This window comes from Indicator indicator, chromosome 16 (assembly GCF_027791375.1).
Source record: "Indicator indicator isolate 239-I01 chromosome 16, UM_Iind_1.1, whole genome shotgun sequence".
Classification (NCBI taxonomy): Eukaryota; Metazoa; Chordata; class Aves; order Piciformes; family Indicatoridae; genus Indicator; species Indicator indicator.
Genome location: NC_072025.1, coordinates 16784241 through 16810966, shown reverse-complemented (window position 1 = coordinate 16810966; position 26726 = coordinate 16784241). Strand labels below are relative to the sequence as shown.

The 26726-nt window shown below is 47.9% G+C and overlaps 1 protein-coding gene across 1 annotated transcript in view; it reads right to left on the bottom strand.

The window, feature by feature from the left end:
* The window catches only part of IGDCC3 (immunoglobulin superfamily DCC subclass member 3), a 95228-nt gene that overhangs the window by 7327 nt on the left and 61175 nt on the right, over positions 1–26726 (bottom strand). The window contains exons 5-9 of the mRNA XM_054387740.1: positions 25912–26049; positions 19250–19408; positions 11547–11712; positions 2134–2381; positions 1604–1768 (exon numbers count right to left, since the gene is read on the bottom strand). Coding sequence (XP_054243715.1) covers positions 1604–1768; positions 2134–2381; positions 11547–11712; positions 19250–19408; positions 25912–26049 — 876 coding nt within the window. The remainder of the gene's footprint in view (positions 1–1603; positions 1769–2133; positions 2382–11546; positions 11713–19249; positions 19409–25911; positions 26050–26726) is intronic.

The following is a 26726-nucleotide window of genomic DNA, read 5'->3' as shown; positions in this document are numbered from 1 at the left end:
TCTGAGCTCAGGGGAGTCACAGCTACCTGGTGCACCCTGGGAAGTAATGGGGTGAGATGGCTTGGCTGTGAGAAGAGGCAAGCTTGCAGTGAAACCTTAATTTGGTGACAAAAGCTACTGGATCCTGACTCCCTGACATGTTCTCTCTTCTGTGAGCAGAAGGCAACAAGCATCCAAGTGAAACAAAGCAAACAAATCAAGCCAAAACAGGGCCTTTTAAATCTCTTTTTATCCTCCTACAAGACAAAAGCAAGCTGGGGTTGAGTGATCTCAGCCAGGTCAGCTTGTCCATCCTGACTGTGAGGCTAATTGCTGAAGTCTCGTTACACAGGACGAGTCTGTATTAGAGGATAGCAGAACAGCACAGCGATGCCTTGAAACTTCAGAGAGCCAGGAAATTTATGATCCCATAACTGGACACCTAACTATTTGTGTCATGATTAAAGGCAACAATGACAAAAAGTCCTCTTCAGCTTGACCCAGACTTCTGCAGAAACCCCAGGCTCTACGAAGCATGGCTGGCTTCTAGCTCCAGTAGCTGAGCTCAGTGCACTGGGTCAAGGAGTTTCAAGTTTTGCCTTAGTCCATCCTTCTGTCTCTAAATTGGAAGGAAAAACAAACTCAAAGGGTGACTGATGCCCTGCAGAGTACCAAGGAAAATAAATGTGCAGAGCAATGACCCAGCAGGGGGAGGATTTATTGGCTTAAATGCTGCAGCAAAAATCTGCAAGGGATGAAAATGGCACAAGAACCGGATCCCTCACCTGGAAGTCAACACACTCTTTCATCTGATCCTAAATAACATCCTCACACCCAAGGCCCTCTCTGCTGCAGATTCATAACTACTGAGTGTTTGTGAGAATGATACAATGCTCCTAAGAAATACATTTCTCGGTGTGAAAGGAGCTAGGATTGAGAGGTGCTGAGGAGATCTCCATAAAAATGTTCCTAAAACGCTGACAGATCACACTGGGGCTGTGGTTGCTATCTGGTGTCTGTGTGCAAGGGTCCTGCGTTAAAGTATCCATTTTCTTACTGGGCAAGTTAACTGGTGGTCCCAACTGGGAGGCCAAATCAGGGGATTAGGGCCTTAGAGATGGCCCTAACTTGCCACTGAAACAGAAGGCTGCACCAAGACAGGGATTTGTAAGTCAGGACAGCTCAGTTCTAGTGTGATTTCTCCAGGGCAGAGCAGGAAAAAAAAAAAATAAAAATCAGACTTACAGAAGTGTGGCACTGCTCAAGTTAAGAGCTGCGAATACCAGAGCTGCTGGAGGATGCTGAGACGCTGCTTGAGCAGGAAATCTGCACTTAGCAAGCGGTGTAGGAAAAGCCCAGAGCAGCTGCAACACAGAGACCAGCCAGACCTGCACTCCCCCCACCGCCACAACATGAGCTGTGCCAGGCGCTGACTCCCCACCCCCCCATACAAGTGAGGCTCACATGATGGCACAGAGTACAAGGAGGAGCAGGAACAAGGAGCATCAACACCACAGGCGATGTGCCAAAGCACTCCGCAGTGGGTGTCAGGGTGACTGGCGCTGCTGCTGCTGCGCACAGTGGGGTTCAGCAGCTGATGGTCCAAGCGCAAAGTGTTCCTTACCTTCTCCCAGCGTGCTCACCACTGTGACTTCTGAGGCTTTGCTGGCACCCCGGGAGGTGTAAGCCTTTATATAAAAGCTGTAGCTGGTTGAGGGCTCTAAATCAGTCACTAGCTGCTGGAAGGTGCTCTTGCTGACAGCCTCCTGATACTCCATCTCTACAGGATCTGAAGTGCAAGGAGAGAACAGAGCAGTGTTAGGCTTTGCAAGAGGTAAAGAGACTAAACAGATGTTGCAAGTGGTAACTGTGGTCCCCAAGGTGGATGTGTATCTGCCCACAGTATCTGCTGCTTTCTGTGCTCTTTGCCAGACACCTAAGTGGGCAGCAGGATTTGATGATGCAGCTTAACCCTCCCCACCCTTTTGGTGTTTACATCAGTGTTGCTGCCTTATCTGTCTTTCAGGAACAGGGAGGTGATGGAGAACATGGGTGGCAGCACTGCCCACTGCTGTGCAGACCTGTTTTACCCAACAGGTGATGTTGCTAAATTACGGAAGTCTGAAGATGCTCTGGGCAGCGGACACACCCTACCTGCAGCCTTCCGAATGTGCAGCACGTAGCCGATGATCTCCTTGGTGTTCTGCAGAGGCTCTCTCCAAGACACCTGGATGGTGGTGGCAGAGACCGTCTCAGCCTTCACGGCCTGCGGAGGGCCAGGCAGCCCATCCGCCCACAGGACAGTCAGGCGAGCGCTGGCCTGCGTGGAGCCGGCGCTGTTCTCGGCGATGCACTGGTAGATGGCTTCATCTGTCTGGTTGATCCCGTAGATGGAGAGAGTGCTGTGTGAGGACACAAGACGGACAAGCGTCTCACTGAGTGTTCTGCAGTGGACATCCCTGGCAGTGGCTGGACTCAATTATCTTAAAGGTCTTTTCCAACCAAAGCAGTTCTACAACTCTATCATTCCCTCCCCTCTGGCTATGCCGTGGCCCCCATGCTGGCTCTGATGGCAGGGCATCCCACATCCCTCTGTTTCCACATAAAGCTTCCAGGAAGCTTTTGGGATGGTGCTTTTGGGGAAGGAAAAGCCCAGGAGATGGATGCTTCATTTCCAGATCCTGTGACTGGGCAGATTGCATCACCTGGTAAAATCTGTGGTTCAGATGGGGACACAGGGTGGGATGGGAAAGGTCTGTGATCCGAAGCTGTGAGTGCAGAAAGATCCCAGCCACAATATAGAGACAGCTCTGTGGCAAGAGCATCCATACACCCAAATCAGCTTTAACTGGCTTAGTTCCAGTACACTCCAGTGAGACCCATCCAGGCACTGCACACGGTTGCTAAGCCAAGTCTAATCAAGCGCAGCCAGAAAGCCCTCTGGTGATGCTCTAATTGCATTATAGCACATTAGAGCAGTCTTAGAGTAACTCTGGGATTAGCTGACTTATCCAACAGGGTTACAGCCTCAGCTCCTGCTTCTGCATTTTCAGAAAGATCACCACAAGCCAAAATCCAAAGCTTATGAGCAGGTTGCAGGTTTTGCCTGCAAAACCTCTGAGCATCTTTTTGATGCTGGTGCACCAAAGGTCACTTTCCCAGGGAAGCAATCAGGACAGTTCCCCCAGGTTGCTCTCAGGGACCTCTACGCCATGATTAGGTGCTGGTTTCAATCTCTAAGAGAAAGAAGCACTGGCTGCCCTGGTGGAGAACATCCCTAAAGGAGGGAGAAAAGCCAGTGATGCACGAGCTTCCCAAATGAGAGTGTTCCTGAGCATGGTGCCCACCTCTGCACCTTCTCCAGGTGGCTCCCTGAATACAGGGACAACAAGAGTCCTTATACATGTGGCCACATGAACTGAAGGCCCTTTCAGCACTGCATAACCCTCCAGTAATGGCTGTGTACGACCAGAGCAAGTTCACGGCCAGCCCAAGGACTGCACTGCTCAGTATCTTCACAACACCGCCAGGAAACACTGACTCAGAAGTAGCTGTGCAGCCAATGAGCTCTGTCTTGCTGTTCAGCATGCAAGCAGCCAGGGACCCATCAAGGAAAGCCCTGTTCTCTTCAGGGCTTGCTCCCTTCCTCAGAAACCAAGCCTGGAATGACATGATTCCATTTGTGTGAATAAAATCCCACTCACCACTGCCACCACTTCCATTTTACAGCATCCCACATACATGCACCACTCTGCATTAACCCCTATTTCTGCATCTGTATTTCCAGTCCTGCCCAGTTAGTTTGAAGTATGGTTTGCTTCTGGCTTGGCATGAATGCTTGGAAGACCACAACAACTCCAAGCTTCAGCATCATCTTTTTGGTCCACACCAACTTGGAGCTTTTTGGTTGCTATTTTGCTGTAAGGAATGACTCAAATCTTACAAAAATCCGCATCTACTGCCTGCTTCTAGGGAGAAAGAAATTATTTTTTTTTCTCCTGTGATGAATTCCAGGTGGAATTAGGACTTGACTGCACATGAGTAAATCCCAAGCATCCCTGCCGATGCGAGGGGCACTTCACAGCTTTCTGGGGGTCATAATCGAAGATGCCTTTTATGTAAATGAAAACCTGTACATGGGAAGTGGAAACAATAAATAACCTTCCCCTGCCTGCCTGCTTCTAATTGCAGCAAAATATTGGCCTTCCCATATTAAAATTTACTATTGCTGTTGATTTAACATTCCTATTTCTGCCTTGCAAATTATCAGGACCATGGTGAGTGAGCAAATGTTTAACAGTCATCTATTTATGTCCTGTACCTTTGTTTCCTTGGAAACATTGTAAATGGAATATCAAATGCGATGGTTTCAGCTGATACAGTGATTTTAGAGAATCAGCCCTAAGCTCCTCTGATAGCCACGGGCTCAACGTATCTGATTAAATGGAAGGAGAAAGGCAGGGCTGGGAGGGAGGCACAGGGAGGAAGGACCCTGATGTGTGGCTCAACTGCGTCAACAAGAGCTGATTCTTGTGAGGACAGATGGCAGAAGGCAGGATTACACCATCCAAAAGCTGTACTTGCAGCTCTGCACTAAGCAGATGTGTAGAAGGAGCAGCAGAGCTTCCTTCTGCCCCCTCAATGCAAGGATTATTTCCAGGCAGCCGCTGTTGCACCTGGGCACCCCAGAGCAGGCAGGTTGGGCTGGCACACAAGTCCAGAATGGCATTAGGTTTACCAGGCACAAGCAGCCCAGGAACAATGAGGAGTATTTAGATCCTGCTGCTTTCAAGTGTAGTGGAAGGGGATTGTCCACCTCTACTCCACCCTGGTGAGACCCTACCTGCAGTAGTGTGTCCAGCTCTGAAGTCCTAGCAGAGGAGTGACATGGACCTGCTGGAGCAGGGCCAGAGGAGGCCACAGCAATGGTGTGATGGCTGGAACCCCTGCCCTCTGCTATGAGCTGGGGTTGTACAGCCTGGAGAAGAGGAAACTCCAGGGAGACCTTTTGATGGTCTTTCATTACTTAAAGGTTCTGAAAAGAAAGCTGGGGACAGACTTTTGAGCAGGGCCTTGTGACAGGACAAGAGATGATGGTTTGAACTAAAAGAGGAAGATTCGGATAGATAGGAGGAGGATATTTTTTACAAGGAAGGTGATGAGACACTAGCCCAGGTTGCCGAGAGAGGTGGGAGATGCCAGCCCAAATCATTCTAAGATTCTAAGTTTCTATTTATTTGATTTTCTTGGAGAAAGCAAAAGACACCAAAGAGAGAAGAGGGAAGCCTTGTTGGAAAGCAATGCAAGCGTGTGAAGAGCCTGATGGCATGATGCTGAGGCCAAAGACATCTCTCTCCTGGGAGGATTGCATGGTGAGCCATGCTGCTCTCACAGGCAGATGAAGAGCACTTGACCACTGGGACCTGGAGCTGGACAGAACCTCAGACATCCCAGGTGTCTCTCTGCAGAGGTCCCAGGGCAGCTGGTAATGCTAGCAGGCAGTCAGGTCAAAATAAATAAATAAAATAAATTTCTGCAAAATGGACATGGCAGGTAGCTGGAAACTTGCTTCAGGCTTTGAAAAGTTCATTTTCCTTGAGCTTTACAAGACTGTATTTGGATGCACCATGCAATCAGAGCCTCAGCCATCCATCACTTAGGACCCACATTCCCTGAAACAATGAGCAGGCAATGGGGTCAATAAAACAGAGTTTTGGTGATGCCTCTAAACCTGGGTAAGGAGCAGAAACAAGCATGGAGAAGTTGGTAAGTAGAATGCCCAGCATCTAAACCCCAGCTTCATTAGACTAAGGGGTTTCCCTCCCTGTTGGCCCTGTAACACCCCCAACCAGGTCTATAAACAAGGCTGCTGATGTCCTGGCAAACCCCTGTGTGAGCCCTGAGCATGCTGGTAGCTGTGATGAGAAGAGCAGGAGCGGGCAGTGAGCTACATGAAGCCCAGCATCATCCCAGCTGATACCTCTGCTGGGCATCCATTTTCATCTTAATTACTGACAAATTCTTCCTGCCCTCACCCACCGCATCGCTGCTGGTATGTGGAGGATGTGGTGTGGTGAGGTCAGCTTCAGTCCAGCAGCTTTCCCAGGTTTTGCTGCTTTTTGTCTTTTTCTTGAGGAAGCTCAGACAAAAGGGAAAGATGGAGTTGCTGTGTGAGGAGGCACGGAGCGTCTCTGCGTGTCAGCCATCTGAAATATGCAGTGTCCTTTTATTTTTTCCCCATCAACAGGAAGAAAAAAAATCTGTCACTTTGGGACATCTGCTGTTGGAAAACTTTCCTGTGAGTGCCAGACTGGCAGTGCCGTGAGCACGTCAGACAAGGCGAGATGCCAGAAGGCTTTCTGCTGGTCACCAAAGCTGCTCAGCGAGCAGAGGGCTCCATCACATCTCTGCACAATGGCCTGACAGGCATTGATGGAAGTGGGGAGAGGAGCTGCTGCAGATTCACACCCAGCTGAGCCGAAACGAGAGGCCTCTGCCACTCGAAAGCCCTGCTATTCCCAAGCTGTCTTCGCAGTTCATAGGCAATCACGATGACTGATCTGGCTGGGGTCAGGGGTCTGGGCCGGTGACCGGAGATCAGCCTTCCAAAGGCTCTTCTGAAAAGTCTGAGAACTGAAGGAAGCCTCTTCATCGATTCAGCAGCACAAAGAAGAAGAGGGGCCCATCTGGAAGGACATCAGCATGCACGCACATGGGCGCACAAAAGAGGGAGTGTGATGAAATTAGTGCAGAGAGCTGGCTGTGGCTGGCGGGGAGAAGAGCATTTTAAGTGCCAGCAGCCACAGAACTGCAGAATTGCCTGGACTGGAAAAGACCTCTCAGATCGTCGAGTCCAGTCATTAACCTAATGCTGACGAGTCCTTGCCTAAACCATATCGCTAAGCAATACATCTTCATGCCTCTTAGGTATCTCCAGGGATGGCGACTCTCCCACTGCCCTGAGCAAGCTGTTCCAATGCCTCATAACCCTTTCAGTGAAGAAATTTTTCCTAATATCCAACCTAAACTCCCCTTAGTGCAACTTGAGAACATTTCCTCTTGTCTCATCAATTGTTACTTGGTTGAACAGACCAATGCCCACCTGGCTCTACTCTCCTTTCAGGTAGCTGCAGAGAGTAAGAAGGTCCTTCTCTGCTGAGCAGCTTCCCAGCCACTCCTCCTCTAGCAATGCCAGGGATTGTTGTGGTCAAAGTGCTGTTTGTGGTTGATGATTTCCATGTCTGTCCTAGTTTTAAGCAGCCCAACAAGTGCAAGGAAAGCAAAGTTGTCCTGAAGTTCATTTAGGGAGGAATATTTTCCCTGATGAACACTGAACATTTGTGGCCCTTGAAGTGAGTCATTCCCAGAGCACTAAAACAAGTGTGAACCAGGGAGGAAGACTTTAAAAAGGAGACAGTTCATAAGCAAAGGTCACTGAGGAGAGCAAACGCCACCTGAGCTCAGGTTCTGCTGAGGCCTTTTTCCGGTGGAACAAATGAAGTCCCTCAATTACCATTTTGTAAATAAAATCTTCTTGGAAAATCAATATTTAGAGCCTGCCTTCTCTGAAGATGTTGGCCTTTGTTCCTTGCTATTACAGCAATACGAACCCCATAGTGTGATATACTTCTGGCTGAAAATTACCCCCTGAACCTGATTGGGTCAAGGGAAGAAAAGCAATAAAGCTTTCAGAGTAGTAATTTGGGTACTATTTCATGCTTCCTTGTAAATTTTGAAGTAATAACCTAGAAAGCATGATTTCACACAAGCCCTCTATTAAATTGGGCCACCCCTTCCTCCTGCAGTAAGACAGCTGCTTTCAGGCCAAGCCGGTCATGCCAGGTGGGAATCATGCTGGAAATGCCCATTACACCCTCTCAGGCATTTGGATCATGATTGATCCCCATCACCCCAGGAACAACACAGGCAAAACTGCATCTCTGATCAACAGAGAGGGACAGACTCTGTGGCTGCCCGACACAGAAATGGTTCCACCCAAGTCAAAAAGCCTCCATCAGTGTCTCCACCCAAGAGCATAGCTGAGCGCAGCATCACCCTGGCAGCCATCGGCTCCATCAACCTGTGTGGCAAGGCAGCCCCATCAGCAGCTCCTTCAATGATTTTTATTCACAGCTTTTAATGGCAAAGCCCACAATTCCCCACGCTTGAGCCTTCATGCATTTTTCATTAACAATTATCTGCTATCCCAGAACTGCTTTTGATTTTTGCTAATCATCGATTGGATATTTTGTTCCCACACAGCTGGCATTTTCAAAACATAACAACCACCTCTGGAGAGGGCACAGCAGAAGGCTGATCTTTAATGCTAATGTGACCAGAAACTGTCAACACATCAGGTGATGAGAACTCACATTGGAGGGACCACGAGCGAAGAAGTATTTATCGGCCCCAGCCCATGAGGCTTATTTTACTCTGCTCAAAGGCTGGAAGTTGCTTAGCAAGTGATCGTCTGATGTCATACCAGCAACCACAACCAATCTGTCATGAATCCAATACTGAAGCTGCTGTCTCTCATCTCAACAATGATGGGCTTCTGGAATCCCCTGACCTTCAGGGTTTGCTCCCCTTGGGTTTGCCGTTTGAGAGACAGCATGGGGCGAGGTAGATGCCAGAAGACCCTTCTCAACTTTGTGAAGCAACAGTTTGGTGGACAGATCTTCCCATGGGCTGTGGGTTTGTGCAGATATGCTACTGCCTGCAGGAGCCATGCCTCAGGAGCAGAGCACACACCATCTTCACCATGTGGGTGGTGACACACTGGAACAGGTTGCCCAGGGACGTGCTGGAAACCTCATCCCTGGATGTTTTTAAGGCCAGGCTGGATGTGACTCTGGGCAACCTGATCTAGTGGAGGGTGTCCCTGCCCATGGCAGGGGGGTTTGAACTGGATGATCCTTGGGGTCCCTTCCAACCCTGACAATTCTGTGATTCTGTGATCTTCTGCAGGTCTGGACCTCACTTTTAGCTGTGCTTATTTACATGAAACAAGTTGCTCCTAATGCAACATTTTGCAATCAATTAGCAAATGATATGATTTGGGATGATTTACTGCTTTTTTTTCCTAAAATATCCCTTTGGGGGCATTCAGACCTTTATTGCCATATTAAGCAGAATTTTAATCCAAATGAATTTTCTAGGAAACCATGTAATCTAATTAAAAAACTCATAGTGCAGTTTAGTAGCTTCATTACTAGTAGATTCAAGATCCATCTTTACAGGGACAAATATTTTCCAAGTGCAACAGACTGATAAATCCAAAGCATAATCACAAACTGATTCTGCCTGGAACTAAGTGGGTTACAGCTCTTAGTCATGCCCATGAGAACGAAACAAAGAACAACTTGAGAAAGCTCAGCAAAAAAAAAAAACAACAAACCAGCCGTTGATCTGTTTCCTCTAATTCACAGAGCACCCAGCTCTGCTGTACCAGCGAGGGCATTTTTCAGACTGACAGCTCTGGAAACCACCAGACATGGCCACTTGCCTGAAGCTGGGGGTCAGAGTAGACCAAGCCTAGTGCGCAAGAAGCTGAAAGTTCAGCATCGTGGAGGACGATGGCCTTAGGGCTCAGCTTTACAATCACGTTACTATAGCTTGAGAAGATGCCACGTGTCAGCTGAGCCCCACTAACTGGTGGAGCTCCCCCAGCCTCTGCCAGATGCGATGTAATCTGATCACTGAGCTCGCAGAGGAAAGGGCTGATGCTAAATTGCATTAAATGATTCCCATAAGAAAATGATTACAGCGATGTCCACCAAGTCGCAGCTCATGTGGCTGCGTAGCGCAGCTCCAGGAGACACAACCCTGACCAAAGACCTTCTTTTTACCTTCCTCCATCAGTGAAGAGGAATGATTTCCCAGGTAAGACATCTGGGTGAGATGCAAAGCTGGACTCAGTGTGAATTTTGTCATGGATTTAATGACTGCTTGCACAGTCTTCAGTCACTTTTGACTGCTTCCTGGTCAGATGCACTGATTTCCCTTCTGTTTCTGCTCTGTTCATATCCTAAGGGCAGATATGGCTCAGAAATCCCATGCAATGAACTAGACCATGAGCCTGATTGTATTCAGCACTGGTGAAGCCACACCCCGAATACTGGGTTCAGTTTTGGGCCCCTCACTCCAAGAAGGACATTGAGGTGCTGGAGCATGTCCAGAGAAGGGCAACAAAGTCAGTGAAGAGTCTTTCACGTAACTAAGCTTTAAAAGAGCCTCAAACATCAAAACAGAAAGACAGATTATAGAGAAATTTAGAAAAACAACATATCAGTTTTAACTTGAGGAACAAGCCATGGTAGCCACACAGCAATTCCCAACAGCCTAAACTGAATGTCCAGACCCTTCAGCAAGGGTCACACATCATGAGATGTGTTTCTTCATACACAGAGCAGCTATGTGACACCACAGAGCAGAAATCTCCACCAATAACTGAGGTTTCCAGCACAATTATTATTATTTTTCAGCACATTGTTCCATGCTATTTCCATAGAAACTATGTTGTCAACTTGCAATTTCCACACTAAGTGCATCCCACTGCATCATTTCCCCAGCACAAACATCCCCATCCCCTCGCATGAAAATGCAGTTATTTAGTACTCAAGAGAAAATGCTCTTCCCTGGTGCGATAAGAGGCTGAAGTTTAGTGAAATTCAGCTTCCATGCAAATATTATTTCAAATGTATTTGCATTTGCACACCCACTCAGGTTAATGTTCAGGGGCTCAAGCATGGTTCCTCCACTGTGCAGCGAGTGTAGTCTCTGCCAGCTCCAGGGACAACATTTCGTCCTTTCAGAAATACCTAGATGATGAGCAGACTGAAGACAAACTTCTACTAGGTTCCTGCACCATCAGGGCAAGTCTAACACTAATGGCCTGATACAACAAAGCATGAAGCACTGAAATGTAAGCCTGCAAAGCACAGCTGGTAGGACAGGAGCAGTATTTTAGTATATCAAAGGCTGAGATGAATCCACAGACCTGCTTCTGGACATTACCACCTTCACATTAGCTCTTTCTGATGTAGAAAGCAAGCCAACATCTCTCCCACTTCCCTTTTTTACTGGAGTCCAGATAGTTTAAAAAAATGGCTTTGAATTCATTCCACCTAGCCTGCTGAAGCCAAGCTGGCTCTAAAACACTTTTCAAGCACCAGGGCTGCAGTCTCTGTAGGTCACTCATTCCCATCTCGGCCCCAAGCACGTTACCCATTGCTCAGCACAATAGGGCTGTGGTGAAAGCAGGGCTTGCACAGCTCACCAGGACATGCTGCAGAGCCCACTGCTCTCTGCCAGCCTTCACCAAACAGTCCACATCTGCCCCATATCTGCTGTTGTCACAAAAGCTAAGGCCTGTGTGAGCCAATTTGTTCTTTGTCCAAGAAATAAACCTGTAGGGACAGCTATTTTTGGACCATTAAGTAGATGACGTCAGTCCTCCATGCATGGTACTCCAGATGGATGCTTGGGAATGGCACAACTTGGCCGAAGGTCTCACACAGCTCTCCAGCCCATGCTGCAGTGCCAGCAGCCAGCACAACAGGACTTACCTGTTGTTATTCTTCAGCTTAATGTGGTCACTAGTCTCCAGGATCTGCCCATTCCTCAGCCAAGTGATCTGTGGGGGTGGTTCCCCTTGAGCCACACATGTGAAGATGGCAGTAGTCCCCACAGGCCTCGAAATGGACTGGGGATGCTGCACAAACTCTGCAGGGGCTGAAAGGAGGAAGAAGAAGGGTGAGAAAAGTCATGATGATCCCACTTGTGATCACAGCGTGGGCTTCAGTAAGCTTCCTCTGCCTGGGAACATGAGATACTTGGCCAACCCACAGCATAGGCAGCAGGTAACTACAGTTTGGATGGTGTGCCTGTAATCAATTGGTCATCCAACCTGGCAGTTATGGCTTCACAGAGGGCACCTGAAGGTCAGGCTCAGTACTTAACAGAGAGTGAAGTGAGCTCTGCAGGTTTCAGGCAGGCAGCATCAAGATGTAAGCTCCCTCACCTCTCCCCAGTCTCCTACTGAAAGCAACCCCAATGCTGCAAAATAATCCATATCTGACAAAGGTTATTGAAAACTGCATCCTGCTTGTTAGGGAAACAGGCTGGGAGGTCAGCAGTCTCTGGTCACTTGCACACATGTAGAATGGAAAGCATGCTCATAACCCTTCAGAGTGTGTGGCACCATGCAGGGCCATCATGATATAAATTCCAGACTTGCTGCAGACTCTCCTGGTAGCAATAGACTGGGAGGACTTTTTCACCCTCGGGGTCCTGCCAAGCCTGGGAGAAGACTCCACCATGCCTATAAATGCTGCTTGCTCTGTAACCACGTTTTCATCTTTAACAATAACGGTTTTTAATGGAAAGTGATTTTCCCCCTTCCAGCAGCTCAAAATAGATTTGAAATCATTTATCAGAATAAACCAGCACATCAGGCTACAGAAAGCAGGGCCTGAGAGACACTGGTGAGTTGATTCAAGCAGTTACGCTTCAAAGAGCGAGGTGATAAATATACTCCACGATGCTGCTGAAACCTAAAATCAGGTGGAACCAGCAGCAAACAGATAAGAGACACAGGCCCATAATGAATTTACCCACCAGTGTCATGTAATGGATGGCTGGTGTCAAATTCTTCCGACACAAGCAAGATTATCCAGGGAGACATGCTCGGTGCCACTCACTGCCACCTCCTAAGCCCAGGGTTGGTGGGCTCTGCCACCAGCAGAGATGCTCAGATGGGAGAAGGGAGCAAAGTGATCCAGCAAAATGTGTGGAGGAGTGGCCAGGCTGCAGGTGGGAGCACAGAATGTTGGAAGTGACCTCTGGAGATCATCTAGTACAACCATCCTGCTAAAGCAGGGTCACCTAGAGCAGGTTGTACACGATCATGTCCAGGTGGGTTTTGAAAGTCTTGAGAGAAGGAGACTCCACAGCTTGTTTGGGCAGCCTAGTCCAATGCTGCAGCACCCCCATAATAAAGAAGTTTTTTCCTTAAGTTGCAAGAGCAGAGCCTCATGGTTCATGGCCAAAACCTAAAACAATCTTCAGGGTTTGCTGTGGGATAAATCTCTTCTCCAACTGCCTCCATGCAAAGAAAGAACATTGCTCCTGCTGCAACAAGGCCAAAGCACAGTGCAAGGTGTATGTGAGCAGGAGCAAAGTCCTGAACATTACAAGTCCTGCAAGCAGAAAGACACAGGAATTCACTGATGAGCCCTGTCTGCCTCCAAGGAGCCCCCTCTTTCATTTTCAATAATCAAAGGGAAGTGGAGCATGGCAGGTCTGACTTATGTTAGCGGTGGGGGGTGTCTGCTGGCAGAGTTTACTGTCAGGCTACTTCTCCCACTGCTCAGGTCCACTAATGAACCTGATCTCAACAACCTAATGGGCACGTATTTCCAGAACCTCCTGCTAAACTTCCCCAGGTGCCAATCGATCCCTTGTCCTTTCATTTCCCTCCTCCATTTCTCCCCCTCTAGACTTATAAATTAAAATAAAATTCAGGATGGGTTCAATAAAAGTTGGAAGCAGGGAGAAACAGGGGGGAAGCACCCCCCCCCATCCCTGCAGTGAATGGTCCCTTTGTGGTGTGCAATGAGAGCATTAGGGACTTGATTTTCAAGACTTCCTTAACTTCCCGCCTCCTGCTTTGTGCTGGCTGTTTTGCAGGAGCAATTACTTTGCAAGCGGCTGTGCACCACCCTGCTTTCATCTGGGCTCCCGAGCTGCACCCGCGCTACTCACAGGTGCAAACCCGCGATGCCAAGGAAGGGCACAGCCATCTTCCAAGCTTCATTAAAGATCCTGCTGCTTGGCTCTCTGCCTCTGCCTCCCCTCCCTGCTTTGCCAAATCTCAAACCCATCGCTTGTTCCAGCAGAAGCAAAGTTTAAATATGGAAAGAAGCACCCGGCGTGAGCCCTCTGGAGCCGCCAGCTCCCCTTATCCTCCCTTATTAGCCCGTGTCAAGAGGGAGTAATTGGAGCGGTGTCGCGTGTGACTCAGGACAGCCAACGTGCAGCTGCGGCCGCTGGCTCACTGCCAGTGATGCTATTCAGGACCGTGGCCCCTCGGGTTCCTGCTCCCCTCGGCTGTCCCTCCTAAACAGAACCAGATCAAAACCCCAGCCCCTGGTTAACTTGCTTAAACTCTCTGGGGAGCAGGCAGCTACTCCTTCAAACTCTGATGTGCCAAGGTGTCCTTTCTTGGTGGCACCCCTTGCTGCAAATCATCGGATGCTCTTCCACTGCTCCTGCTCCTCCTGGCTTTCTCCAGACATTGCTCTGTCCCTTTCAGATCTCACCCTGCTCCCTTTGGGGCAGAAGGACCCACAATGTGGAGCTGCAACAGCATAAGGGCCCATGCCTCAACAGAAATCCATGGAGTTAAAATGTTCCTTATGCACATCACCAGCTTCTGACATCAGAGAAAGAACATGGCGTAGCATCACCAGGGTCTTAACATAGGGGCATAGAATAACAGAATCATTTTGGTTGGAAAAGACCTTTCAGGTCATTGAGTCCAACCATTAAAGTCCAGCCATTGCTGCAAGGACATGTCTCTCTGCTACCCCAGACCAGGTTGCACCCAGCTTGGTGTTCGTACCAGTGTTCCCAGGCAGAGTGCCCTGAGGCAGCTGCTGGTGTGTGGTCTGGGGGTGAAGAGCTCATTTCCTGGAGAGAAGATCATCTGCTCTCCTCCCATGTCCTCTCTCTCCCTGCCCTTTCAAATGATTTTGACAGGGACTGAGACTTTTCCACCTCTGGCCCTGGGTTAGCATGAGGAGTAGAAGCAAAGCCTTGACTTCACCAAGCCTTGCTGTCAGCCAAGCCCTCCACCACAGTCATCTTTCATAATAAATAGAGCATCTTGTCAGTGAGTGCTCATCTCAGAGGCACAGTGGTCTCTCCCTCTTCCACACTACATGCCAAGAGGCCATCCTGGGTGGCAAGAAGCAGCACTTCTAAACCCTCCATGAAGATTTTAATAAAGATGGTAATGCAGATCACTGTTAAGAGCAGAGGATTAAAAGCTGGCAAGGAGGAGTGGGCAGGATCCAGCCCTAGCTTATGAATTATGAAGAAATCAGAGCATTGATTATTCAGGACTTAATGGGAGGGAGGAGACCATGCAGTTTTAATAAATATTTAAAGGCATGACATCAGTATCAAAAAGCAGTTACAACACCCCCCCCCCCCCCAGAATCGTTAAAGAAGTGCTTCAATAGCTATTACTGTGCTCAGCAAACTGAGCACATGAACTGAGAGCATGAAGATGCATCACAACAGTAGGTTGTAACAGGAGACACGGATGAGTTCCATCTCCTTAGGTGCAGGCTGGAGCTCTGCAGCAGTGTACCCATGTCACCTACCAGCATACTTGTGGAAGAATGCTCACAAAGGCTGAGGCACCCCAACTCACTTCAGCAACCCAACAGATGAGATCTCAGTGCTCACTTGTCCCTGCTTGGGGGCTTTCCTTGGGAAGGCAAGGAAAACATGGGCAGGAAGGAGAGTGCTCCACGGGGCACACTGATCCATGCAGCATCTACTGAAGCTGGTTTTGCAACCTAAATTTATGGCTAAACTCGAGGACAACCGAAATGTCACAGAGCCAAGCCTAAAACACAGCAACTGGAATGCATCTGCCGAATTCAACCCTGCAGCCAAGGCTGGCAATGCCAGCCAGCAAGAACCATGGAAGGAACATCAGGACACACAGCAACAGCCGGATCTGCTGGACCAAGCAGCACTGCCCAGTGCTGCCAGCAGAAAGCAAGGCAAACAAGGCAGCCATTGTCAGCAGAGCCTTCAGAAATGTGTCCTTAAGATGGGCACTCATTTATGAGATGGGATCTCATTTTTCTGCATAGCTTTCAGGGGGAAATGAAGTGTGGAGTGGAGAACACTGGTGACCATCTGGCCATTCACAGCCCATCAGTTTGTTATGACACCAAACACATAATAAAGCACAAAAGATTGCACAGGAGGTAGAGAGAAAGCACTTTGATATAGTTTTTTCCCTTTTGCCTTCTCCTGCAGCCTGCTCTTCCCTCGCACCACACACACGCACAGCCTCTGTTGCAGCCGGCGACGCATTCGTTCGGCTCTTCCACAACTCCCCCCGTGAGACTTTCATTGGCAGCCCGGCACAAAGCAATATTCAAATGGCTGCGCCAGGATCTGAAGAGAAAATGGAAACTTTCTTCTGTGAGAACCTTACAAAAGAGATCAAAGGAGTCTAAATGGCCAGGGGAGGGCAGGGAGGGAGGGAGCTGGGGATCAACGCCTTCTCCTCTGAAGGGAGGAGGAATTCCCAGGAAGATAATCAGATGATCTGAAGGAGAGGCTGCAATGAGAAAGGACATTACTGCCTGAGCAAGAGAGAGCCCTGAGCTGGGACACCTCTGCCCACGTGGCAGCAGTGATAGGTACAAGGACCATCACTGGCAGCAGGAGGGAGGACATGGTCTCAGTCCCAGCCTCCTGCTAACTCCTTGCCTTACAACAGGAAACATCGCTCTTTCTCCTCCAGTTTCCCACCTATAAAACTTGCCTCCTTCAAAAGATGAGGGGCAGGTTAATTTGTGCCTCCAGGCACTTCAAGGGCCCCTGTATAAAGGCAGCAAGTACCTGGCCTGGCGTGCTTTGAGGACACTGTATTGTCCTAGCCTATGCTAACTTCCTCTCCAGCCAGGCTTTTGATAGCCTGCTCTTTGCTTTTATTCTCCTTACGGATGTAATTTGCATCACTGACATCTTGACAAAGATAAAACCCACGGTCTCCCATGTCAGTCATTATTGCTGTTTTCTTCCCAGACAAACCTGAACAGCAATCATTTGTACCTCTCAGCTGGAAAATCAGGCAAAATGAGATTCAGAGGAAGGAAAAGCTGCTTCCAGAGGGAGGGTAAGCAAACCAGGGATGAGCCCAGCTGCCTGGAAAGGGCCTGCCATGAACTTCCCTAGGGAACAACAGCTCTCTGAAAAATATGAAGCATTTCATGGGTGAGGAACACAAGTAGGGGTCCTGGACACTGCAGCTCATGCCTCTTCTTCAATGACACATTGGCCATGCCACTCCATACCACTGCCAACTTCTCTGCTACTGCTGAACACAAGAGCAACCAACCCCCTTCCACAGAGAGGCTGGGCTCCAATGGCCCTGCGATTACCATTTTAGGGATGAGTTTTCATCTTGGTTCACCAGGTGAATATTCACAGTGATTCTACCTCAGATGAACTCCAGCAATAGCCCAGCTGCCCAGGAGCTGATGTTCCAATCTCCAAAGAAACCAAAAACTGCTGACCTGTAGCAATGAGAAGTTGCTCTACCTTTCACCACTTATCCAGTTGCTAAAAGGAGCAGTCAACAGTGTTCAAAAGATGTATTTCTACAACTTCATGGCTTTTCCAGGTAATTTATCTTGGCTCTGCCTGCCTGCCTGATGGCATTTGGATTTAGCAGACCTCTGCCACATGGACCATGTGCAGAGCTGTCCTGCAGCAGCTCTAATGGATTTCTATCAGTACAGCAAGGTTCTTCTCAAAACCTTGAGTTTCATAACAAGAGGTGTGCCCAGTGCCAGGCAGCTGGGAGATCCCCTTGTTGCACTGCTTGCCTGAAAATCTGACAGCAAAAGAAATGGTGAGTTTTCATAGGATCATATAATCATTTCAGTTGGAAAGGACCTTTAAGTTCAGGGATTCCAACCATTACCTAATTCTACCAGGTCTGGTGCTAAATCATGGCTCTCAGCACCACATCTCTGCAGCTTTTAAACACCTCCAGGGATGGGAATTCAACCACCTCCCTAGGAAGCCTGTTCCAGGGTTCAAGAACCCTTCCAGTGAAGAGTTACACCTCCCCAACTTGAGGCCATCTCCTCTCATCCCATCACTTGTTACTAGGGAGAAGACACTGACCTTGGTCCAACCTTCTTTCAAGTTGTAGAGAGCAAGAAGGTCTACCTTTAAGCTCTTTTTCTCCAGACTAAACCACCCCAGTTCCCTCAGCCACTCCTCATAAAGCCTGTTTTCCAGACCCTTCACCAACTTTCTTGTCCTTCTCAAAGAGCAATGATTGCTGTTTCACCTCCTCTCATATCTGACCATAGGAGTCAGGAGGCATCAGCAGCCCTGGAAAAGCACTTTTCTATGTTGCTCCTTGCTGCTCCCAAGGCAAAGAGGAAAAGGGATGCCAGCTGCTGCACAGGCAGTGCAGTGCCAGATCACTGCCAGCGACTCCTGGGACCTGTCAGGTGAGCATCAGGGCTGGTGCAGGGCACTTTCCCCACCACCAGCATGAAAGGTTCAATTAGCTGGCTCCGGCAGGAGGTGTGTAATTTTAGATTCAGGATATCATCAGTCAATAGTTAATGAGTGAACTGATGAGGGTGTGAGATGCTTTAAGTGGACTAGCTTGAAGAGGAGGTGAGTGCCTGTAATCAGGGGCGGATTACTGCCATTCAGAGCATGCTGCCAGCTGGGTTTGCCTGCTGAAATACTTGCCTGGTTCCCCTCACCATGGAGACTGGCTGCATGGAGCATGTGGAGGGGATTTGTTTGGTTTCTTGAGTGCTGATCTCTGCTCAGGGCCGAATCACCCTTCACAAGTGGCATTTCGGGACAGTTGCTGCAGGGAAGGGGAATGACCTGCATCTCCTGGGCATGGTCCCCAAAGGGTGCTTTACTCATGTGGTGGCAAGGGGCTCAGATACAGAGTTGACTGTAAAAAAAGAGTCTTGCTGACATTTTGGTAATGGTTTTAGGCTTACTGGTGCCATTTCAGATGGACAGAAATACCCTGTGAGTGATTCCCACTCCTGAATATCACTGCAGAGGGGTCCAGTATGAGAACAGTATCCATGCCTCCATGTCACAAAGGACCATGCAGTGGTGAGAGATGAATTTGGCTGATTAATTCAGCCCAGGCTTTCTGCTGAGACCTGCAAATATGATAACAAGTAACAAGTAGCATCTGTTAAGCCAAGTAGATGCCTGTGATGGGGTAGGAAACCACTGCAACCCATGCAGCTGAGGCCTCAGTTGAACGATGCCTGGGTGCCACTCATCTGTGTGGGACACAGAGACATACACCCATCGGGAAAACCATGTATCTAGAGAAGAAGTTCTGTGGCTGGTATCATCAGAGAAGCAGAGTCAGAATCTGTCCAACCCATCACAGTGCCCAGGCAACACACAGAGCCTGTGCAGAGGGCATCAGCACTCCCCAGGGCCCATGTTTGCTCACCTTGCACAACGAGCCTGCCCTGCGCAGTCCTTCGCACTCGAGTGCCAGGCTTGTTGGCGGCGCACACGTAGATGCCAGAATGCTGCACGGTGAGGTCAGAGATCATCAGATTTCCTGTCCCCAGCACCTGGATCCCCTCCACACCAATGGGGCGACCATCTGAAAGAAGGGGAAAAAGGCAAGAGTCACATACTAGATCTCTGAGACAGGTTCTCCAGGGCACAGTCCTCAGGGAGATCCATCTAAGTACTTCTGGAGTGGTGCCATACTCTCTTACTGGGATTTGTCAAGTAAAGTCTGTGTATTTTCAATGATGTTCTTAGCAGAAATGCCTGAAGAAACCCAAGATTTCAGGTGTGTGCCCCAAACCACACTTTGGGCTGCTTGGAAAACCAAGGTACCATCACAGGAAACGTGAAAGCTTTCAGCCACGTTTGGATCAAGAGGATGTGCCCAGGACACTTTTCAGCTGAAAAGTTAAACCAAGTGAGATGACCAGGGATCCAACCAACTCAAAGGCTGCTCCAAACAGAGATGCTCTGGGAACAAGATCACCTTTAGTTCCCTTATGCACTCTCCCAGCTGCCAGCAATTTATGACTTGGGGACTTCCTGAGTCAGAAGTCATGGTTTTTGCTTGCTAACCCTTATATTTTATGGGTTAGGAAACTGTGAACACTGGATTTTCAATTCCTTAGCTCTAGAACACACAACAGTTCAGGGCCAAGCTCTGAGCTGATGGTTAGATCTGCTCAGCTGTTCTGGCTTGGAAGGGCAATCGGAAAGAGCTGTCTTCACCCTGGGTGCTAGGCCTGAGGTACACTGGCAGGAGAGCAGTGATGTTCCTGAAAAACAGATCTGGGCTCCAGCAAAAGGCCTTCAAAATTGAAGGTGAATTAATTCAATATCCAGGAATCCACCTTTTTCCTACAAAGGCAGTTTTCACTGGAAAATTCCCAGCCAGCTCTAATTACAATGTGCTTCATTAGTATCAGCCTATTGCTTTTTGTTGTGTCATTGGTTTGTGTTTTAAGACACTTGTCTGCCAAAGGCAGCTCTAGGTCAGTCCTAACATGCATCAGGGTGTCTGAGCAGAGGGGCAAGGCAGGGCAGAGCTTTTCTGGAGGAGCAGTTAAAGGCAGCACACAGAAATCTAGTTCCTCTCTTGGCTTTGCTCCTGGAGGAGGTTAAAGAACATACAGAAAAGAGAGAAGCAAGAACCAACCCCAGCGATCTCCCCACCTTGACCATCCCATGAGTCCTCCATACGTGTGTGCTCCACAAGAGCAGAAGAGCCTGTATCTTGTGCTTCAAAGTTGTGGCTAGTAAAAGGAAAATGTTGAACTTAAGGGTTTCTTTCCTTCATTAGGCAGGCAATTCCAGACTACCTTGTTATTTGCATTGCAAAGAAAAATGCTCAGGTCTTTCAGAGCGAGCAAAACAATGTCATTAAATGATTAAATGATCACAAGCTGGCCAAGCCACTGCAGCAGTAAACGGCTGAGTCATAAAAGGGACAATAAAACATGACCTGTCCCACATTTAATGAGCAATAAGAAGGAACCATTCCTTTCAAACATCATTTAAATTGAAGTGTAAAAAGGTCTGAATTAAATTCAAATTGAACTTGATTTCATCTTTTAAATTAGACCTTTTGGAAGTCCATCTTTACAACAGGTATAAAAAAAATCAAATCTCTCTCTCTCCAGGCAGGGACCAGACCAGTGAAAGATGCAAAGCGGTCATACCTGGATGCTTCATAACATCATTGCCTTAAGAAATACCACAGAATCGTGTCTTGAATGTCAGGAGTTTACTGTATTATTTATAACCTGCTACATAATTCAAGCATGCAAGGACCAGTCTGCAGCAGGTACTCCACACAGTCCAAATATCAGCACTGATACACCCTCCGTTATCTCTCTGACTCCAACTATTAGTTAGAGGCGTGGTGGTCTGAAGAAACATCTCCTGTCTACCAAGCAGCTCTCATTTACCTGAAGAACAAAGTTCTCCAAACTCAGAAACCTTGGAGGATCTGTCATTTGATTCCAAGAGTGCGGCCATCTCTAACAGCCAGCATAGTTCATGGTGCTAGATCACCCCAGGTGCCTCTTACTCAGTTCCTCCCTTCCAAAAGCACTGAAAAGGGCTTCAAGAGAAATTGTTCTACTTTCCCAGTAGAGAAATATCTCTACTTTCCCAGCCTGCTCCATCCTTCTTCCACTCAACCTGCACAGTCCTGTCACCAGTTAGAAGGCCTTCTCCTACTATCAACTACAACTTATTAACACTGACAACACATATAAATAATACAGAGTGTTTACACAAGAAATTCCTTGCATCCTGAAAGCTCAGCACTTTGCAGAAGTGCTGTGCAGAGGGACTGACACCTCACACCTGCTTTGCAAAGGCTGCTATCTAGTTTAACCCTGTTTGCCTTACACAGAGATCTGAAGAGTGGCTTGGATCAAAGGATCCAAACCCTGAAACCCCAGCTTCCTAGCATCACTTGCCATCACTAAGTCATCTTTCCATGAATGAGGTCTGGAAGACTGCAAAAGCTAACACTGTTGCTCAGTTCCAAATGCTCCCAGGACCAATGCAGGCTTCAAACATCATAGAATCATGGAATGGTTTGGAAGGAACCTTAAAGATCATCTAGTTCCAACACCCTGTCATGGGCAGGGAAACCTCCTACTAGACCAGGTTGCCAAGGCCCCATCCAACATGGCTTTGACCACTTCCAGGGTTGGAGCCCCAACAGCTTCTCTGAGCAACCTGTTCTAGTGCCTAACCAGAAGGTGATTTAACATGACCTTCTACTTCTTTTTATGAAGTCAAAAGCAGAAAAATTGAGGGCTAAAACCAAGTCAGTTGGGGTGGAAATGCTTGACAGATTCTCTCTCAACTCTTGATTGGTGATGGGAGAAGGGAAAGGTTCAGCTAGTTGTCAAGAGCAAAACAACCAATTAATAAAGGAGATCCATCTCCCAATGCAATGGGCAACTAGAGGCTTCCAGGCTCCCTAGTGGGTTAAAGCTGGGATGAAAGATGCCGGCACTTTGGGAGCCACATTATTTACTTCTCCAAGGTGTATGTGATGCTTTCTGCAGTCCTTTCTCTGCCTGCTAAGGGAGTGATTGGCACACCGGCACCAATTACAGAGGCCCGTTAAAACGTGCCAGGCGATATGAATATGCAACAACACGGCTGCCTTTCTTTTATAAGTAGCAAGTAGAAAGAAAGTAACAACTTTCTAATGTTGATCATTTAGGTCTTTTGTGAATTCTTTGTATTGTGCCATAGTAGCCTTCCACTTTTTAGACACATGGGTCTCCTGCTCCGGCGGACACCGGGCGCTGTGGATTAGCATATTTAGAGTACATTGCAACAGTTGACTATTCAGTATGTGAAGTGGTGAAATTTACTCTATTATTTCTAAACACTTACAGGAACGGTGCTCCTGTCAACCAGTCAGCCATCTATTGCAAGCTTCTGTGTCCAATAAGTTACCAATTAATTGGCTCCTACAATTGTTGTATAGTTTACTTCTTGAATGGCCCCCTCTTTAGTAATTTCCTTCCCATTGTGCAACCCTTTCTGACAACTTCTGTATAACGATATCAGATAATCACTGTCCTTTCTCTCTCGCCTCACTTTTCTCTATCTCACTAAATAGTTTATTATTCTGCCTTGGTACCTTTTATGGAGGCCAGCTCAGTGGCCTGTCACTTTAAAGGGTAAGGATACATTAAAATCGTCATTCACTCAAAAGGCTTTGCAGTAAGCGCCCAGGATATTCATTTGTGCACACATACAGGTCCGAGGCTGAAGTACGTAGCTCTGAAAAGAACAGCCCTATCTTCCCCGAACAAACCCTTAATGATTTTACATTTCTCTCAGAGCCTGCTCTCTAATGAATGTTGACATTTCACGCACGGTGAGACACAGGAATTCTGTTTGTGGTCAGGGGGCTACAACATATTCCCAAGGAAATTAAATTCAAAATTGATTGTGCGGCGCTCAAAAACTGGCCCAGAATGTGAATGATTTCCTTCAAGCAAAAGATAGCTGCCTTTGCCCCTGAAAACCAGCTGGGTTTTAGCACAGCCAAAGGAAGAAGTGCCAGTGTTGTTTATGGCTTGCTTTCCCCTGCACCGGAAAGCTGTAAAAGCAAAATTGTTCTTTTGCTCCTTTCTGACAGAAGAAAGGTCACAACATCAAACCTGTGAGCAACAGGGTCCAGAGAGACACTCAAAAACAGCAGCAAAGACCTGGCACAACGACAATGCCACGGAGACAACTAACGTTGGACAGGCAAGAAAGATGTTCACACATAACTGACTTCTTGTTGCTAAATGAAGTCAGGCCTATTGCTAAATCAGCTGTGACTCTCCAAGACTTTGGGGGCATCGATTGTTTTATTTCTGGCAGCGGATTAAAAACGAGATTTTTTTCCAAGATAAGTAAATTTTGGGCAATGATTCTGGTGAAGGGTCTAGAGAACAGGTCTTATGAGGAGCATCTGAGGGAACTAGGATTGTTTAGTCTGGAGAAAAGGAGGCTGAGGGGAGACCTCATTGCTTTCTACAACTCCCTGAAAGGAGGTTGGAGTGAGGTGGTCTCTTCTCCCTAGAATCAGATGGTAGACTGAGAGGAAATAGCCTCTCAGTCAGGGAAGGTTTAGGTTGGGTATGAGGAAGAACTGCTTTCCTGCAAGAGTGGTCAGGCATTGGAACAGGCTGCCCAGGGAGGTGGTGAAACCACCATCCCTGGAGGTGTTCAAGAAATGTATAGACATGGCACTTTGGGACGTGGTTTAATGGTCATGGTCTCAGACTGATGGTTGGACTTGACGATCTTAGAGGTCTTTTCCAACCAAAACAGTTCTGTGATTCTCTGACTTAACTATTTAAGCTAAAACCAGCTCTGTCAAAGGAACTTCAGGAAGAAGGCCTTTACACAAGAGGAAGCCACATGCACAGACAAATGCTCAGAGGACCTCCCCATCCAGCATGAACCCCGCTCCCTCCTTGTGATCACACCAACACAAAGACATGAAAGTGCTTCCAAAATGGCTACAAAGAGATGACAAATCCCTCAATTCATCCAAGAGCCTGCACACCACATCCCTGTTGAGATTGGTGTAATCCCAAATCCTGATTGGATCCTGTGATGCTCTGGTCAGGAAACATTTCTGCTGGAGGGGAGGAGAAGTAACAGGATCTCTTTTCCCTTCAGTAGCTCCAGTTCTGCTGCTGTGCTACAAAGCAGCGTGGAGAGGGTATTTATTTTTGGCAGAAGGTAACACTGAGCTCAGACCATCCAGGCAAACAATCACAACAAGCTATTACATCTTCATTATTGCACTGCTCTACAGAGACAAGTGTTTTGAAGAAGGTAATAAGCACTTATAATTAAGGCAATTATAAAGTAGTTTATTATGGCTGATCACTAACATAGGGCTGCCTTGTGTCCAAGAGAACCAAAACAGTGATACAGCCTACCTGGGGAATTTTTAAAGCAGCATCAATCTGATGGTTATGGCTCTGGAGATAAAAAAAAACAGCTAGTGGCAGACACGAGCTGATTTTACGAGCCACCAGAGGATGTGAGTACGAGGGCAAACATGGAGAAATTGAGTGACTAATGCTGGATCTGTGTCCTAGTCCGGTGGCAGACAGCTTTGGAGTGAGAAGTCTCCTTTCCCAAGGGCTGGACCCTGACCCTCAGAGAGCCACAGGGGTGAAGTCCCACATCCAGCAGAGCAGCATGAGACAGGATTATCCCTGTTTGTGCTTCACAGCCACCTTGGAGGACTCAGTGGGGATTAGCATCCCAAAATGATGTGACCTCACAGACCACAAGGGCTTGGGAAATACTAACTGAGCCCAACCCCACAGCTTGCAGACATGGAATTACAAGTTAAAAGCCATTGGCTCTTTGCTCAGCACAGATTTTTGTAGGGCCAGGGAAGTGTCACTCTGAGCAAGATAGTTTCTGAGGTACTATCACAAAGTTGGAACCTAAACCAGCCTTTGCTTTCAGACTGGGAGAAAGACGTATGATGCCATCAGACACTGCCTTTGGTTTCCACACCGATTTAAAGAAATACCACAGACCCCAGCAGCAAGCGTCTGTTTTTTCAGAGCTTCAGACTCTGCTACTTTAAAAAAAAAATTGAGGGGAAGAGTGTTTAAACTCCCTGAACAGGCAGCACATTTCTTTCAAGTAAGTTTTACGTGAAAGAAGTGTTTATGTACAACTTCGCTTCTCTGGGCCAACAGTGGTGATGTTTCTGCTGCAGCTGTCACTCAAAGAAAGATAAAATTATCACCTTTCATGGAACATCTACGGGCTTAACCAGCCCACTGCTCTAACAGGTGAAAACAGGATCTTGGCAGAAAGAAAAAACCCAAAGTGTAGACTTGAGGCTAAAAAGTGCTTCAAACCTATAGTTAACTTCAGCAGGAAGGGAAAGGCTGGATCACTTGTTGCATAAAATTGTCAGTGGCACAGGACTTCCCACAGGATGGCAATGGAGAGGAGTAGGAGGAGGAAATGGCAGTGGAGAGGAGAAAGAGGAAGTGGCAGTGGAGAGGAGAAGGAGGAAATGGCAGTGAAAAGGAGAAGGAAATCCCAGTCACCACCAGGGCTTACCTAGGCGGCTCCAGGAGACGATGGGCCGGGGGTTGCCTGTTGCAATGCACTCCAGCACCGCTGTCTGGTGCACGGTCAGGGTGAGGTTTTCCGGACCAACAAGAATCATGGGGTCTTTGTAAACAGTGGAGTGGGAGCCTGCAAAGACAGCATCAGTGTTAGAAGGCATCTGAACCTCTCTTGTTGAATGGAAACACCAAGGACTTCATGCACTCTCTACACATCAGTGATGTGGCTGAGGTAATCCTTAGTAAATCTGAGATGTCTGTGAAGCACAAGGAGCACAATGTTTGCGTGACAGCCACATTGTCTGAACGTGTTTTAAGTTTGTGCACTGATACTCCTGAGGAAAACTCCTCAGCCAGCTGACCCAGCCATAAGCAGCCCTGTTAACACCCAAATGCAGGCAGCCACACCATGAACTGTGGCGAGCAGATGCGCAGGAAAAACGCGGCACGTAGGGAGGACGCAAGCTGTAGGACAGGAAGGCAAATAAATGGAGTTGCTTTATCTTTCAGCATCTCAAGGCATAAAGTAAGCCATGCAGTCTACAATGCCTAAATGCATCTCTCTACAAGCATCCTCTCTTGCTGCTGGTGACATTTGCTCCAGAAGCCCTGTCCTGGGACAAAAAGAGCAATGGAGATGCCAGTCTCTGACTTCTGATGAGGATTGCTTTGAAAGGCAACTCAAGGAACCTCCTCTGGTGACTGCAGGCCAGAGGGTGGTCATTTCCCTGCCTTATACTGTCCTGGCCTGCTTTGCTGTGACCGGGTGCAGGGAGAGGATGCATCCTATTGCTCTGATAGAAACAC